Source organism: Hipposideros armiger, unplaced genomic scaffold (genome assembly GCF_001890085.2).
Source record: "Hipposideros armiger isolate ML-2016 unplaced genomic scaffold, ASM189008v1 scaffold_1147, whole genome shotgun sequence".
NCBI lineage: Eukaryota > Metazoa > Chordata > Mammalia > Chiroptera > Hipposideridae > Hipposideros > Hipposideros armiger.
In genome coordinates this window covers 500183-518184 of record NW_017732497.1, presented here as the reverse complement: position 1 = coordinate 518184, position 18002 = coordinate 500183, and the positions used below count along the sequence as shown (strand labels likewise).

The 18002-nt window shown below is 41.8% G+C and overlaps 1 protein-coding gene and 1 pseudogene across 2 annotated transcripts in view; both read left to right on the top strand.

Annotated features, from left to right (window-relative positions):
• The first annotated feature begins 6006 nt into the window (after window positions 1-6006).
• EAPP (E2F associated phosphoprotein) overlaps window positions 6007-18002 on the top strand; it is an 18467-nt gene continuing 6471 nt past the window's right edge. Inside the window, exons 1-5 of one of the 2 annotated variants that reach the window (XM_019632492.1) lie at window positions 6010-6185; window positions 10815-10996; window positions 12133-12228; window positions 13535-13652; window positions 17867-17977. In XM_019632492.1, coding sequence (XP_019488037.1) covers window positions 6112-6185; window positions 10815-10996; window positions 12133-12228; window positions 13535-13652; window positions 17867-17977 — 581 coding nt within the window. In that variant the 5' untranslated portion in view covers window positions 6010-6111. Of the gene's footprint in view, window positions 6186-10814; window positions 10997-12132; window positions 12229-13534; window positions 13653-17866; window positions 17978-18002 lie in introns of those variants that run through there. The other variant, XM_019632494.1, reaches the window with a different exon arrangement.
• LOC109376541 (translationally-controlled tumor protein pseudogene) lies at window positions 13689-14718 on the top strand (annotated as a pseudogene).

Below are 18002 nucleotides of genomic sequence, written 5' to 3'. Positions count from 1 at the left end.
TTTTTCTGGCAGTGTTTTCAGGCAAAGCGCTTTGAGCAGCCGCTTCGGGTTTTGAAACTCTGGTCTCTCGAGGTTTTGTGCCAGCAGGTTTTCGGGTGAAAGCTCCCGCGAAAACTAGCGCGCGAGACAGTCTTCCCGAAACTCACTGACGCGTGATGTTACTGCTTGTGAGTCACGCCAACTGAAGTTTTGGCTACCTTTGCTCTACTGTATCCCTAGCTCTGCTTTTTCACCCGCAAGTAGTCACGGCGAATCCCGAGGTATAAGGGCTGGGGCTATACTGGGGGGTTGAACCCGGCAGGAGGGGAATGAGAAGAGGCGGGAGATAAGACAGTCTTGTTCAGGCAGCTCATTGTTGTAGTTAACTCGTAGCCAAACTGAGAGCCTACTTAATTAATGGAGAGCTCTCCCGCTAGTTTTTATGTTGCGCGTCAACAAAGAAACAGGATGGGGCGTGGGTGCAGGTGGACACGTTCTGGACATGTTCCCGTCTCTTTACCCCGGAGACGGCCCTACGGTTAAGATTCAAATGGAGTTTTTCACTCCCTGGTTTTAAAGGCAAGTAGAGTTTCAGCCCCCGGTTTTAGGGCCGGCTTGAGTCGCTCTCTGTCCTCCCACGGAACTTTTCCTTTTAAACCAACCACCCTTGCCCCCTCTCCCATTTTACTCGATTTTCTTTTCTGCAATACTGACCCGCTTCAGAAAGATGAAGTTGAGCTCAAGTTCTATGGTTTTATTACTACGAAACATTAAGAATATCGTATAAGATTTTCCAAACTAGGTACCAGTCTTTCAGCCTCACTGGTCCACACGCCTGGCCCACTCGCTTTTGCAGTTCCCCCTCCTGCCATCCTCCAGTCTCCTCGCATAAACCCCTTCGTCGCACCCCACCTGTTCCCACCCGGTTGTTGACTCCCCAGGCCATTTCCGCTGCCTGGCCTGCTCCAGTTCCTCCCTCACGAAGCATCGTCGTTTAAAGCATCTCACTGCGCCCTGGGGGTTGGCCTCACCTTCCTTTTGGTAAAAAGGATGTTTCCGCCGTCCTGAAGGAACTCATCCTCACTAGACACCATTGTGATTATGAGGATCTTCCGTCACCTGCGTTAAACTTGCAAGTTAAGATTTCCCCAACCTACTTCCTTGATAGGGAGCGTGTTTTCCCTGGCGGCTTCCGGAGTAAGCCTGTCTTAAACGACTTCCAACAGGCGAACTGGTTCAACCTACACGACTAAACCCAGTCAAACCTAAAGGGGGGTGGGGGGGGGGAGTCAAGATTTCAACCTTGAAGAAAGAAAACCAGGGCAAAGTATCAACTTCATGCACTGCAAATTTTGCAGTGATCGAGTTAAGTATATAATAGCAATAGAAAGCATTTTAAGACACTTGGAAAAATTTGTTAACTATACTGTTTTGTAGTTAATTCCGAAATAGTTCATTTACTCTGTTCAATTCTAATTTATTTTTATTTGTGTGTGTGTATGTGTGTGTGTGTGTGTGTGTGTGTGTGTGTGTGTGTGTATGTGTGTGTGTGTGTGTTGCAATAAAACTTTATTTACAAAAGCAGGTTGTCGGCCTGAGTTTGCCCACAGGCCATCCTTTGCCAATTCCTGTTTTAGAGCAGCAGTGTGCGTTTAAAATATGATGCAAGGCCTTGATTTTTTCCCCAATATTTTGTCTGCTATTGAGTGCTTCCTTTCAAACTGGAGACTCAGTTGTTGTTTTTTTTTATTAGTTTCATGTGTACAAAGCAATATAATAGTTACGCATTTACACACCTCACAAAATAACCTCCCCCCCCCCTCCAGCCTATTGGGCTGTCGGAAAAGTCATGATGCATGTTTGCAACGAAAAACATGGAAAAATACGTCATGACTTTTCCGACAACCTAATATTGCCCCTCTGACATTGTATATAGCTGTTACTGTACCATTGACTATATCCCCTACGCTGTGCTCCACATCCCATGACTATACATATAATGCATATTTAATTACAGTCGGCATTCAATATTATTCAGCTTCAGCTTCAGGTGTATAGCGCAGTGGTCAGGCATCGACACAGTCCATGAAGTGATCTCCCTGACGGGTCCAGTGCCCATGTGGCACTCACTCCACATAATCTTTACAACACTATTGATTATATTGCCCATCCTGTATTTCATATCCCCGTGACTATACTGTGACTACTAATTTGTGCTTTCTAATCCCTTCACCTTCTCCCCCATTTCCACCCGTCTCCCATCTAGTAACCTTCATTTTCCCCCCTATATCTCTGAGTCTATTTCTGTTTTGTTTGTTCATTTATTGTGTTCTTCAAATTCCATTTATAAGTGAGATCTAATGGTATTTGTCTTTCTCAGTCTGACTTATTTCGCTTAGCATAATGTTCTCTAGGTCCATCCATGTTGTTGCAAATGGTGACATTTCATTCTCTTTTATGGGCGAGTAATACTCCATTGTATAAATGTACCACAATTTCTTTATCTAGTCGTCTATGGATGAGCATTTTGGTTGTTTCCATATCTTGGCTATGATGAACAGTGCTTCAGTAAACATTGGAGTGCATATGTCTTTTCGATTTAGTGTTTTGAATTTATTTGGATAGATTCCCAGGAGTGGAATTGCTGGGTCATAAGGTACTTCCATTTTCAATTTTTTCAGGGATCGCCATGATGTTTTCCATAGTGGTTGCACCAATCTGCAGTCCCAGCAGCAGTGTATGAGGGTTCCCTTTTCTCCACATCCTTGCCAACACTTACTTGTTTGTTAATTTATTGATGTTAGCTATTCTGACAGGAGTGAGGTGGTTATCTCATTGTGGTTTTTATTTGCATTTCTCTAATGATTAGTGATGTTGATCATTTTTTCATATGTCTGTTGGCCATTTGTATGTCCTCTTTAGAGAAATGTCTCTTCATTTCCTCTGCCCTTTTTTTTAAAGATTTTATTGGGGAATTGGGGGAGGGGAACAGTGTTGGGGAATTGGGGAATGGGACTAGCCAAGTTGTTCTTCAATCTTCGTTGTGGAGGGTGCCAGTCGCCATCTGGCTGCCCATCGGTAGCTTGTGGTCTCTAAGCTCAAGGTGCTGTGTTTAATCTTAGTTGCAGGTGGGCGTAGCCCACCACCGAACAGGCAATCTTGTTGTTACACCAGCTGAGCCATCCTGCCACCTGTTGGCAGCTCAGCAACAGCTCAGCTCGGGCACAGAATCACTGGCCCATTTGGGAATCAAACCTGCGGCCCTGTTGCTCAGAGCTCGCACTCTTGAGCAAGCTCTTTACCAACTGAGCCACTTGGCCAGCCCTGTCCTCTGCCCATTTTTTTAATTGAGGTTTTTTTTTTTGGGGGGGGGTTTGAGTTGTTCAATTCTAATTTTGTTTTTAGACAGTAAGCCAAACCATTTTTTAGACAGTAAACTATATCCTTTATATCTCTGCTATTATGCCCATGAGAGGTGGGGTCTATCTCTTACCTGGAATCTGGACTTAGTGACTAGCTTAACCAATAGACTATGGTAGATGTGATGCTCAGGGAATTCTTGGGCTTGGTCAGAAGAAGCCTTGCAGCTTCCATCTGGGTCTCTGGGGACCCTGTCTGGGAGACTTGAGCTGCCATGTAAGAAGACTGACTACTCTGAAGCTACCATGTTGTGAGGATGCCCAAGGCTTTGTGGAGAAAGATACATGGAAAGAGAGATGTTCAGCTAGTCCCAGCGGTTTCAGTCCCAATCTGAGATCCCAGACATTAGGGAGCAGAGTAATTCCTGTCAAAGTTGCATATTTGTGATCAAAATAGATGATTGTATTTGTTTTAAAAGTCTTAAATTTTGGGGGTCGTGTTTTTGTATAGCAATAGAGAAATGGAACAGGGAGACAGGAAGTAAGCCACCAAATAAGTTATGTGAAGTAAGGAGGTTGGGGGGAATGGATTAAGGGCTAGAGAAGATGGGAGGGAGAGAAAGGGTTGGATTGAGGGCTTAAAGTTTTAGACAAGGTGTCAGGGAAAGCTTCTCTTCTTCTCTCTGCTTGTTTTACACTTCTGCTTTTCTTTGCTTGCTCCCCATCAGCACATATAACCCCCAAACAGCCACCCCAAAATGTCAGCCTGAGTCCCTGAATTTACTTGTCCTGTAACAAGTCCTAAGACCACAGCCACACCTTAAAAAATTTCTAACTCTTAAAATTTAAGTTTATCAAAGCAAGTAAGTAAATAATGGCCCAACTTTTGTGGAACAGAATGAACATGGATGTAAGGGCATATTCCTGAGGAGGGCCACAATTCCCAGAAAAGAAAAAAAACCCAGGTTCCCCAACAGGGTTTCCTTCACATCACTGTGACACATGGGAGAGTATTTTACCTCTCAAAAGAGTTGGGGGGAACAATAGTTGAAAACCAGAGAAATACATGGCATATGAGAGGTCCATTATCCTACAAGGATTCAAACCAGAGAAAGATCCCATGTAGAGGGAGAATCTGAAATCACAGAGAAGCTACAATGTGAGTTCCCATAACTATAGCATCTCATGGCTGAAAAGTATCCTAAAGGGCCATTCTGTCTAGTTACTGACCCATGCATTACTTGCAAGTGTATCTTGAAGGACAGGTAGGGTTTGGATGGTTGAATTAAAAGTAGGAGTGGGTGCCCCAGGGCCAGTGGTAGAATGGATAACACATATTCTTGAATCAGCAAATTGTGCTGGTATGTGTAGGGAAGTCAGTTTGGCATGATGGATTGAACCATATTGTTGAGGGCCAAGAATACTGCAGGATAAGGTGAACAGATCAGTAGGTAAAGGTGAAATAGTAGGACTTTTTGGGAAGGAAATCAATTATCCAGAGCAAAGCTGTGCTGCTTCCATTCTGCCAGTAGAGAGTAACAAAACAAGGCTGTCAATTAGGAGCGTAGATCAATCAATAGTCAAGGTGAGAGGTAGGGAGATGAAATGTCGATGAGAGATATATTGCTAAGAGATCGACAGGGCTTGGGAATTGATGGCTCATGGAGGGACAGAGAAAGGAGTCAACCAAGAGCCCAAGACTTTCAGCCTATAGCAGTTGTAAGGATGATGGAAGCGACAAATCAAGAATCAAAAGTAGCTGTGAGCTCTGAGCAACAGTGGTTCGATTCCCGGCCTGAGCTGAGTTGAGCTTGTGCTGAGCTGCCAACAGGTGGCAGGATGGCTCAGCTAAAAAAAAAAAAAATCAAAAGTAGCTATTGGCTTAGGTATAGGAATGGGGAGGAAGATGTTGAATTGGGTTTGAACTATATTGACTGGATTACCAGTGGTGCAGCAGGCGGAGATTTGCAGCCAGGCAATTGGAAATCTGACATAGTACCGGAGGAGAGGGCAAAGGCCAAAATAAGATGCGGTAGTCATCTGAATGTGATCATGAAGAAGGGAGCGTTGTCCCGGAAGAAGACAGGAACTTAAGTATGGGCTGGTACAAAAACGGGAGAAATGGTGTCACAGTCAAGAAGAGGTTGTCTGTCATCTGCCTCATCTCAAGTATTGAGTGGAATCGGACACGGGCTGAGAAAATGTTGGGACTGAGAAGAGGCCAAGAAAAGGCAATTGGGAAGTAACTGGTGACAGTCTAGATAGCAACTGTTCGGAGGAAGATCAGAGCCGCAGTCAGACTAAGAAGTGAATAGTGTGAAGAGGCAGCCGCGCGGTGAGAAGGTAGAACCGCTCGCCACCAGGAGGTTGGAGGGACGTCGGGTGCTAGTATCTGGGGACCTACAGGCTAGGCTGCATGTCCCTCAGCATCTAGCTTTCTGCTTCTTCACGTTACGACAGGAGACACTGTACGTGGAGTGTTTATCTCAGAGACGCTCACTTATGAGGGTGCCTATTGCTACTTCCAGAAATAAGCTAGCTGTTCCGACACACGCAAAAGCAGTGGAGAGCGGTGGCGGGACACAGAGATGCACACCCCTTCCCCCCGGCCCCCTCACCCCCTCGCGCCCTCACTGGGACGATCTGCGCAGGCGCGCAGGAAGGTGAGGCAGTGCGGCCGGAAGTGGAGTCCGGAACGCTTTAGGGAAGGGACCGCGGAGTAAACAGATACTCGGCCAACGCCTGTAGACGGTTGCGGAGGGTGCAGGCCACCATGAACCGTCTCGGAGATGACTATGACCCCTACGCTGTTGAAGAGCCTAGCGACGAGGAGCCGGCTTTAAGCAGGTGGGCCCCTGCCCCGCCCAGGCCCTCGAGGCTTCGGGCCTTAGCGTCCTCCCTTCCCTGCGCCTGCTGGGCCTGTGCAGACCCTCGGCCTAGCGGTTCCCGCGCCAGTCGCGCCCAGCTGTAGCCTGTGGGACGCAGACGGGAGTTCTGGTGAGGTCTTGCAGCTACCGGGGAGGCAGGGCCGACACCATCGCGGGGAAGGGGGCTGTGCTGGAATCACGCGTAAGTCTTCAAAAGCATTGAGATCGAGTCCTCCCTCTGTAGCTTACTAGCAGTGTCACCGAAGGCAAGTCATTTACTTATCCTGTTTCTCATCTATAAAAAAGGAAATATAATGACTAAATCATAAGTATGTGTAAGGCTCGTGGGGCTTAATGCGAAGTGACCATCTTGAAGACTAATATACGATAAACAAATAAGGGAATAATTAACAGACTTTTTTTGAGCTTCTATGATATGCTTGCTCTGGGCTACAGAGGTCAATCATAAGATTTTTGCCTTCTACAGGTCTTACTGTATAGTTGGGGAAATAAGATATATATACCCATGGCACCCAAAAAATGTGTATAAGTGGACACTTAGGTCAACGTTGCTCAAGCAGTGGTTCGCGGTGCGGTAATCAGAAGCGTCTGGACGCTGATGGTAACCTTGTAACTGCAGCAGTCAAAGTGACTTGTATTCATCTATTTTTATCAGCATATATTGAGTATTACAATTTTAATACAGTTTTCCTTTCTTAAAATGTGTATACATTTTTTTGGCACCCTCTGTATATCTCGGAAGGTATATATCTTGGAAATAAGTATCTTGGAAGAGCATTGTGCAAAACGATGACCTGAGACAGGCACAGATGAAGTTCTGTGGGAATTTCCAGAAGGGATTAACCCTACCTGGGGGGAAACCTGCAGATATGTCGGCAAGAGATTTCCTGGCAAATCTAGCCATTTTTAAAGCTGTCAGCTGACCCTACTTACAAACTTTAAAACCTTCTGTCCGACTGAGCTTTTTGTAAAACTGTCCTACCTTCAGTCACAATGTTTCTTCACATACTGGGGAGGGGGTCATAGGCATGGGAGATCAGACTGCTGTGAAGATTTCTGTTGTGGGGAATGAGGGTGGATTTCAAGATGGCCTGTGAAAAAGGTTTAGTTAATGGGTCAGGTCTGTGAAAGGAAGTAAATGTAGGCCTCAATTAGTAATTCAGTTTGATTGGAATATAGCAGTATTTCCTCGACTTGAGTTATTCTGCCGTTGCTATCTCCATATTAAACTATCTATCTATCTATCTATCTATTTATTTATTTATTTATTTTAGCAGGCCTGTTGGCAGCTCAACAGCAGTTCAGCTTGGGCTGGGAATTGAACCGGTGACCCTGTTGCTCAGAGCTTGCACTCTTGAGCAAGTTTTTTTTTTTTTTTTTTTTAAAGATTTTATTGGGGAATTGGGGGAGGGGAACAGCGCTGGGGAATCAGGGGAAGGGGAACAGACAAGTTGCTGTCCTTTTTGTTCTTCAGTCTAGTTGTGGAGGACGTTTCACTGGCCCATGTTGGTATCATCATTGCGCTCTTCCCAGCTGAGGCAGATCGGTCACCGGTCACTGGACGGCCGCTCACAGCGGCTCTTGGCAACTCACAGCGGCTCTTGGCAGCTCACACCGGCTGCCAGCCGTTTGAGTTCTTAACGAACTGAGCCACTCGGCCGGCCCTAATATTTTTCTTTAAACCTGTTTACATTTTTGGAGTTAAATTTCTTAAAAGAAGCTTTATAATTCCTGTGACAGTTGCCACTGGTAAAGTAACTAAAAATACTATGAAAACAAAACAATATTATTAGACAGTATTGCCTGCTCAAGGCTCTGAATCCATTGCTTGTTTTAAAAAGGGAGATTGGTTTTAGAGAGGTGATTGAGAGGAGTCTGTCAGGATTTGGTTTTACCTCATGTATAAGCTAATATTTTATACCTGTTACTGTTTTAATAGAAGCTTGCATAAGATCTGAGCTTCCTAGATCAGACAAGTCACTGCACAGCAGGCATCCTGAGCATTGCACAGCAGGCATCCTGAGCATTGCACAGCAGGCATCCTGAGCATTACGTTCTTATTGGTCACTGTTACGTCCCAACTTCTACAGGGGTTATACATGGAGAGAGACCTAGATGATGCTACACATTCAGTGAGTTGGCACTGTGGCTGAGGACCACTTGAGCTTGAAGAATCCACCTCTTTTATAGCAGGCAGTAAATAAGCCTGCTCTTTGTCCTGGAAAGGGACATTACTTCATCCCTCAAGGTTTTTTTTTTTTTTTTTTTAACTGCAAACACAATTCTGAGAAATGGCCTAGGTAAAGAGTGGTGAGAACCTTGCATTCTTGGCATATGAACAAGAATTTGCAGGGCCCATAATGGATTGCCTCACCCAGCAGTGCTAAATGCTGAGACTTCCCTTGACATAATCACTAGGATTGAAGAAAATTTGCAAAAAGAATAACTCTTGTCATTCAAAAAAATTTTTTTTAAATTGAACTTTTTATTTTGAGATAGATTCATATGCAGTTGTAAGAAATAATTCAGAAATTCTGTGTCACCTTTATTCAGTTTCCCCCAATGTTAACATATTGCAAAACTAGTACAATATCACATCTGGGTGGGTTAGTGATATTAATACAGTAAATATACAGAATATTTTCATCAGCACAAGGATTCCTTCTATTCCCCACTGTCTGCCCCCATGCCCTACTTAACCTCTAGTAGCCACTAATCTATTCTCTATTTCTATAATTGTGTCATTTTCAAAAAATATATAAGTGGAATCATGTAGTATGTAACCTTTTGGGATTGCCTTTTTTCACTCAGCATAATTCTCTGGAAATTTTGTTGTAGGTTTCAATACTTCATTCCTTCTTTTTTTAAAAATTTTATTGGGGAACAGTGTGTTTTTCCAGGACCCATCAGCTCCAAGTTAAGTAGTTGTCTTCAATCTAGTCATGGAGGGCACAGCTCCATGGCTCTTGTAGGGATCAAACCAGCAACCTTGGTGTTATGAGCACTGTGCTCTAACCACCTGAGCTAACTGGCTGCCCGATACTTTATTTCTTTTTTATTGCTGAGTAGTCCACGTTTATAACCATTCACTCAGTGAAGGACATATGGTTGTTTCCAGTGTTGACCACTGTGAAAAGAACTGCTATAAACATTCATGTATAGGTTTTTTGTGTGCATATAAGTTTTCATTTCTCTGGGATAAATGCCCAGAAGTTTAATTGCTGGGTTGCATGGTAAGAGCATGTTTAATTTTATAAGAAACTGCCAAGCTGTTTTTCATAGTGGCTGTACCATTTTATATTCCCACCAGCAGTGGCTTCAGTGTTATTTAATAGGCTATCCTGCTATTCCTTAAAATAATCTCCTATGTCACAGACTTTGGAAACATTGGAATATAGACTAGACCAGAGTTTCTCAACCTCAGCAGCATTGACATCTTGGGTCAGACCATTCTCTATATTGTAGGGGGCTGTCTTGTGCATTGTAGGATGGCAGTGCCCCTGGCCTCTACCCACTAGATAGATGCCAGTAGCTCCTCCTCTGTCCTCCCAGTTGTGACAGTCAAAAATGTGTCTAGCTATGCCAAATGTCCCTTGGGGAGCAAAACTGCTGCAAGTTGAAGACCACTGAAATCGTTCAAGGTTGAAAATATCAGTTGAAACCAGATTGTAGAAGGCTCTTTTGAATGCTGTGCTCAGAGGTTTGGCCATGGATGATTTCTTTCGGAGTTGGGTAGTGATGTGATGAGAGTTCTTTAGGAATAACATTCTGGCAGCAGAATTAAGGGTGGAATGAAACAAGAGTTTGGAGGCCTGGAGATTCTTAGGATATGGTGTAAATATAAGAAGACCCAAGTGAATACAGGGGTAATGGAGAAAGAGGGAGCATGCTGGTTAGGATGAGGAATATCAGAGAGTTGTCTTGGGAGTGGAATCTGGCTAAGGCCTCTGTCATTAGCAAAACTGAGTGTTATGAATTGCATTTTTCTGATTTACCTTCTGCTGGAGACTCAGAAGCATTGTTCTAGAAGAGAAAGATAGAGAAACAAAAACTAAGAATAGTCTGTAATTATTCATCTGACCATGGGTAATTGAGCGTTATTTAGATACGGTCAATTGTATTAGAAATGTCTTAAGCATTTCAGATATTCCTGCTGATACCTGGTTTAATTCTGTCATACTACTACTGATGGCACAGAAGGCCAAGTAAATTGGCAGAATTGCTCAGGAGAATTTGGAATATAATTTAGCTTTCTCTCTAGCACTGAGTCTTTTAAACTGTAATATTCAGTTACTACCTGTTAACATTTTATGTGGATATATTAGTTATATATGAAGTTTTATTAAAGTGTCCAGAGTTTTAAAAAACTCCCAGTTTTGTGGAGTAAACTTTTCATTGCTGATGGAGTTAGCAATTGGTGCAATACTTCTGGAAAGCAGTGTGATATTTCAAGAAGTCAGAAAGATGTTTATAATAAGTCACATGCAACCTTGTAAAACTTAAAATTGTTGGGCAGTGAGATGATGGGAGTTGTAAGTTATTTTAATTCTTTACTATTCATATTCTTTATGATTTAAATGTATACTAGTTCTGAAGATGAAGTGGATGTGCTTTTACATGGAACTCCCGACCAGAAGCGAAAACTCATCAGAGAATGTCTTACTGGAGAAAGTGAATCATCTAGTGAAGATGAATTTGAAAAAGAAATGGACGCTGAATTAAATTCCACCATAAAAACGATGCAGGACAAGTTATCCTCTCTGGAAACAGGTAAACTTTTAGTTAGATTTTCATATAGATATTTTTTAAAGCTCCATATTGGCAAGAACATTATTTGTGCCCTGTTGTGTTCCCTGCACCTTCAGTAGGTGCTCAATAAATATTTATTATTTTTATTTTTAAATTTTTTTTCTCATCATCATATTGTTTTTATTCCAATTTATAAGATCATATTTACATAACCTGCTTTTTGTCCTAACAATATAATATAACCACATTTCCATGTAATTCAATAAATATTTATTGAGTGAATGAATACATGTGTTTGGCAACCTCACCATAGTTTTCTTTGATGACTAGTGAAGAAGTTTCCTGTGTTGTTGGAAAGATTACTTACATGATTTTCTTTCGTAATTTTTACCTAGGATTAAAAAAAATAGACAGGCTTATAGAAGTATTTTTAGGATTCTGTAGCACTGCTATGGCAGATTGAATGCTGTGTCACCACAAATTCCTGTCTCATTTTAGTAAGTAATGAAATATACTTCATTTTGATACTTGGTCTTTATGTAAAAGGTACCCAACCTGAAAACTGATTTGTGAAAGTAGGACTCCTCTGCGTTGGTTTCCATGTTGATATACTATGTATTAACTGTTAAGAATGAAAGCATATGTAGTAATAATAAAATCAAAAGCGAATGTTAATTAAGAGGAAGAATTAGGGACAATGACCTAAGTACAGGTAATGTCATGGCGCTAGGCACAGCTGAGGAAAGGAAGCGTGTGTCCTTGACTCATTCTCCTGCCTCTCTCAGGGCTCGTATCCTCTTTCTCCTAAAGTCCCTTTAAAACAAGATGCTTGTTCCCTGTTCTCTACAGTGTACTGCATGGCTGAAAGGCAGAGATAGGTATGCTGGCAACCTGGAAATGTGGCTATTTTATTTAATTAGATTTGTGGGAAGGGAGACAAAAATCTCATGATTTGGAACATTTAATCAAGGAGGGGCAGTTCTCTGTAATTGCACAGGACACAAATGCAGAAAGTCATTGATGTGAAAATATTTTTCCATCCGAATGACATTGGGAGGAGTTGATATTACTTGGAGGGTGATGGAAGAATATATGGAGTTTTGTTCTTGTCAGTTATGGATGGTTAAGTCTGTAAACTTCTGTTATGGTTTGAACAGGGTCTTCCTCAGGAAATGGGAATGTTGGGACAGCTCTGACAAAATACTATGATGATATATATTTTGATTCTGATTCTGAGGACGAAGACAAAGCAGGTAAGTAAAATGCTTATCAGGTTAAGCAGTTATATTTTATGAAAAGCTCATCTAGCAATTATTTAATATTGGGATTTCCCTCTGAGTTTGATTCTTTAAGAAATTGCAGGCAGTTGATGTGAAAAAAATAACAGGATCGATGAATAACAATAGATGTATATACAAATATCAATTATAATGTTGTACACCTGAAATATGTACAGAGGGTGCCAAAAAAATGTATACACATTTTAAGAAAAACTGTATTAAAATTGTAATACTCAATATATACTGATAACAAAAGATGAATACAAGTCATGTTTGACTTCTGCAATTACAAGAGATGCTCAAAGTGGTTACCATCAGCGTCTAGACACTTCTGATTATGGCAAACTACTGCTTGAGCAATATTGACCAAAATGTCCACTTGTATACATTTTTTGGTACCCCCAGTATAACCTTGTATGCCAGTTTTACCACAAGAAAAGAAAAAGAACAGGTGGGAATGCACACACATGCGAGGACATGGGACCAACAGTGGCGCTGCAGAGAGGCACACCTGGGGAGAGGAAGAGTATGCCCTGACTCAGTACCTCCTTCCTCCGGGCTCTTGGCCCCCCTCTTGCTTCAGACTCTTTTAGTGCAGCAATATCTGCTTTCACACCTGCAGATAGCTTCTATATTTTTACCCTCTTGCAGAATTTTCCCTAACTTCTAGCTTTTTTTCATTAGCCTCTCTATTCTTTGGAATTGATTTTGTATAAAATTGGAGCAAAGTTGAACATAATGACAAGACCTAAAACTAATTTAGTTATATCAGTAGTTAACACTGAAATACACAAATAACAAATTTATATGGTAAAAGAATAATTTTATATTTTGATATATTACCTAAATATTGACCTGCTCAAGTGCATTTTAAAGGTCTAGTGTATGTGGATGACCATAGTTCTTTTTTCATTCATTTTTGAAATACTTTTCTTCTGATTTCAGTAGCATTTATTTATGGGAATTTGTGGAAAATTTAGACATCAAAAGTAGTTTCTATTCTTGGTTTGCTTTGAGTGGTCTTTTTGGACTCTGAATTTTCAGTATTTAAGCTCTTGAGGCACTAGTTTTCAGTGAAGAAACAGTTTTTGCCTCTTCTGCATCTTTGTTTTAGTGCCTTTTTAATTGGACAAAGCTTTACTTTGAGGAATAGTTAAAGAAGTTTTAAGGAATGTATAAATAAAAATGTAGCTTAGGAAATGGTATTCTTCATTCTGTATTAAAGATATGTGAACTTTAGATAGATACTTAGTCATATCCTTAACATTTTCAAAATTAGCACAGGTGACCAAGAAAAAAAAGAAGAAACGACACAGGATTCTAACAAATGATGAATTACTGTATGATCCTGAAAAAGATAACAGAGATCAGGCCTGGGTCGATGCACAGAGAAGAGGGTAAGAACTTAAATTTAATTTTAATATTTAGAATCTTCAGAGAAAATGATTGAAAGATAATTTTCAGTGCATTCACATTTTGCGTGTATGTATATGCGTATATATTCATACAGACATACATAAACAAAGAAATTTGAAAAAAACTGAATAGTTTAATTTGAAAATAACTAGCCAATTTCAGTTGATTTTTAAAAAACTGTTGAATTCAAACTGCTGTAGTCAGTCTCTCCATTCAAGAAACAAAGCTGGATTTTTTCAAACAAACACAAATTTAAAACTAGTTGGACATTCCTTTTCTGCCTGCTCCCCGCTGCCCCTGAGCGCTGCTCCCTCCAGCTGCATCGTGCTGGCTCTGAGCTCCCGCTATGCCAGTACTGCTGTTATCTCCTTCCAGCCGCCATCATGATCATCTACTGGGACCTCATCAGCCAAGATGAGATAGATGTTCTCCATCTGTAAGATCCGGGAGATCATAGATGGGCTGTGCCTGGAGGTGGAGGGGAAGATGGTTAGTGGGACAGAGGGTGACATTGAAGACTCGCTCATGGGTGGAAATGCCTTCACTGAAGGCCCCAGGGTCGAAGGTACTAAAGTCACTGGTGTTAAATTGTCATGAACCATCATTTGCAGGAAGCCGGCTTCACAAAAGAAGTCTACAAGAAGTACATCAAAGATTACATGAAATCAGTCAAAGGGAAACTTGAAGAACAGAGAATAAAACCTTTTATGACAGGGACTGTAGAAAAAATCAAGCACATCCTTGGTAATTTCAAAATCTACCAGTTCTTTATTTGTGAAAACATGAATCCAGATGGCATGGTGCTCTGCTGGGCTACCGTGAGGATGGCGTGACCCCAAACATGATTTTCTTTAAGGATGGTTTAGAAATGGAAAAATGTTAACACAGTTGGCCATTGGGATCCATCACCAGTCATCATCATAACTGGCTGCTGCTTTTCATCCACACACCAGGACTAGGACAGATGGGACTGATGTTACCTTGAGCTCTTCTTTTATCTTGACCTTGATTTATTTGGAGTGGAGGCATTGTTTTTAAGAAAAATATATCATGTAGGTTGTCTAAAAATAAAATGCATTTAAACTCACCCCCCTACTCCCACCCCTCTAAAAAAAACTATTGGGTCGTTGGGAAAGTCATGACGTATTTTTCTATGTTTTGCAATGCAAAAATGCGTCATGACTTTCCCGACGACCCAACAGTTGGACATTAAATAAGAGTTTATGTGGATGAAGAGTGAATATTATGTTTTGCATCTGAATTGTTCTTTTTAACTGTTTACAATTGGATTTTTAAAAATTGAAGTGAAATTCACATAACATAAAATTAACCATTTTAGAGTGAACAATTTAGTGGCATTTAGTATATTCACAATGTTAGGTGACCACCGCTTCTATTTAATTGCAAACTATTTTCATCATCCCAAGAGGAAACATTGTACTCATTTTCAAATTTGATTTTATAAAGGTTGATATGTCATAAAACTAAAAGCTAGGCAACTTGCCACTATTATCCAGTGCTTCCCTAACTTGGCTGTGCTTCGGGGTCACCTGGGGAGAAGGAAAAGCCAATCCTTGAATCCTACTCTAGGAGGTTTTGATTCAGCTAAGGTGGGGTCCTGGAAGCTATGTTTTTCAAGTCAGAGGGATTGTGATATTGTGTGGGTTAGCCTCCACTCTCACACTTTGTCCTTTTTTCTCTCCCAGTTTCACCCATGCACCACTTCCTCCAACTGCATTCATTTAATGAGTATTTTTCAATCACCCGTAGTGTGGAATGAACATTTTAAGTGCTATGATTGATACTTATCACAAACCTAGATGATAGAGCCTTCTATACTCCTAGGCTAGATGGTAAAGCTATTGCTTCTAGGCTACAAACCTGTATAGAATGTTACTGTACTAAATACTGAATATGCTATAAAAGATTAAAAATGGTGCACTTGTATAGAGCATTTAGCATTTAGCATTTAGTAGGACTGGAAGTTGCTCTGGTGAATCAGTGAGTGAGCGGTGAGTGGATGTGAAGGCCCAAGACGTTACTGTACACTACTGTAGACTTTATCAACACTGTAAACTTAGGCTACACTAAACTTATAAAACAACATGAGATTTAATCAAGCACAAGAGAAAAATGATGTAATTAAGAGACTTGGTAAACACAAGATGTATGATGCTTCTGCTGGCATAACATGGCAGATACAAAAGTTTATAGCAAACTTTTTATAAGTAGAAAGAGTACACTCTAAAATAATAAAAAGTATATATAGTAAGTATGTATCCCAGTAACATAGTCATTTATTATAATTATCAGGTATTATGTACTGTACATAATTGTGTGTAATATACTTTTTTTTTTAAAGATTTTATTGAGGAATTGGGGGAGGGGAACAGCATTAGGGAATTGGGGAAGGGGAACAGACAAGTTGTTGTCCTTTTGTTCTTCAGTCTAGTTGTGGAGGATGTCGCTTCACTGGCCCATGTTTAGTATTATCATTGTGCTCTTCCCGGCTAAGGTAGTTGCTTGCTGGCCATTGGACGGCTGCTCATGGCGGCTCTTGGCAGCTCACAATAGCTCACGCCAGCAGCCGGACAGTCCCACTGCAGCCTACGCCATCGCCGGTGACTCATGGCAGTCCAGCTCCAGGTCGAGCTGTTGTTCACCATCTTAGCTGTAGTGCAGCATCACTGGTCCTAATGTGGGATCCAAACTGGGGCCCAGCTGCTCAGAGCTGGCATCAAGCCAACTCTTAACCAACGTGCCACTCACCCGGCCCTGAAATATACTTTTATATGACTAGCAATGCAGTAGGTATGTTTACAGCAGCATCACCACAAACACGTGAGTAATGCATTGCCTGAGCCCTACGATGTAACCATGGCTACGACGTTACTCGGCAATAGGAATTTTCAGCTCCATTATAATCGTATGGGACCACCATTGTATATGTGGTCCATCATTGACTGAATCGTGGTTATGGGGTGCATGACTGTACATTGTAGGAGGCTCCTCTAATTGGAATTCGATGTTTTCTCATGATTAGACAGGGATTATAGGTTTTGGGCGGAAGACTAAAGAGGTAAAGTGCCATTTTCATCACATAATATCGAGGGCACATATACCATCAATGTGACTTACGTCTGTTCATGTTGACTTTGATCACTTTGGTCAGGCAGTGTTTGTCAGGTTTCTCTACTGTAAAGTTACTCTTTTTCCCCCATCCATACTGTACTTTTTGCAAGGAAGTCACTATGTGCAGCCCAGACTAAAGGAGTGGGGAGTTATGAAGAGAGAGCATCTTCTTAAATTAGCTGTAATTCTTCTGTATGGGAGATTTTTTTTTTTAAAGGATTTTATTGGGGGAATTGGGGGAGGGAACAGCATTGGGGAAATGGGGAAGGGGAACAGACAAGTTGCTGTCCTTTTGTTCTTCAGTCTAGTTGTGGAAGACGTCGCTTCACTGGCCAATGTTGGTATTATCATTGCGCTCTTCCCAGCTGAGGCAGATGAGTTGCTAGCCTTTGGACGGCTGCTCAGGGCGGCTGATGGCGGCTCACGGCAGCTCACACCGCTGGCTGGTCACGCTGGCTGCCAGCCACTCAAAGTAGCTCATGGCAGCCCACTGCAGCGGGGCTGCAACCTACACTGTCACTGGCGACTCACGGGAACCCAGCTCCAGATTGAGCTGTTGTTCACCATCTTAGTTGTAGAGGGCAGTGTCACTGGCCCTCGTGGGGTCTGAACCGGGACCTTGCTGCTCAGAGCTCGAGCTCCCAAGCCAACTCTCAACCAACGAGCCACTTTTCCGGCCCTGTACAGGAGATTTGTCTTTTCTCCCCCATTTGTTTATTTATTCAGTCATTTATATCAGCATGGACTCAAGCATTTATTTATACTTTGGGTTATAGTCTAATACTACTTCAATTTTGTTGATCTAATTCTTTCAGCTTTGGCCAATGGGAGTGTTTCAGTTGCCTCCTGTGTCCCTTTGACACACCTACTGCACTGTTGGTTGGTTGGTTTTAGCACTTCCTTACTTTCTGGCACTACAAGATGCTCCAGGTTCATTTTGTATGCCCCGTTGTCTGAATCAACCATTTTTCTGAGGATTGCTGGTTATTTTCATTGGAGAGTGGCATTAGAAATCAAGATCTGGCTTTAATGTGTCCTCCAACCCCTTCTTTTTTTGTTCTAGCTACCATGGTTTTGGAAGACAGAGGCCACATCAACAACAGCCTGTTCCAAACAGTGATGCTGTCTTGAATTGCCCTGCTTGCATGACCACGCTGTGTCTTGATTGCCAAAGGTAACAAATGAAGGATAACAACACA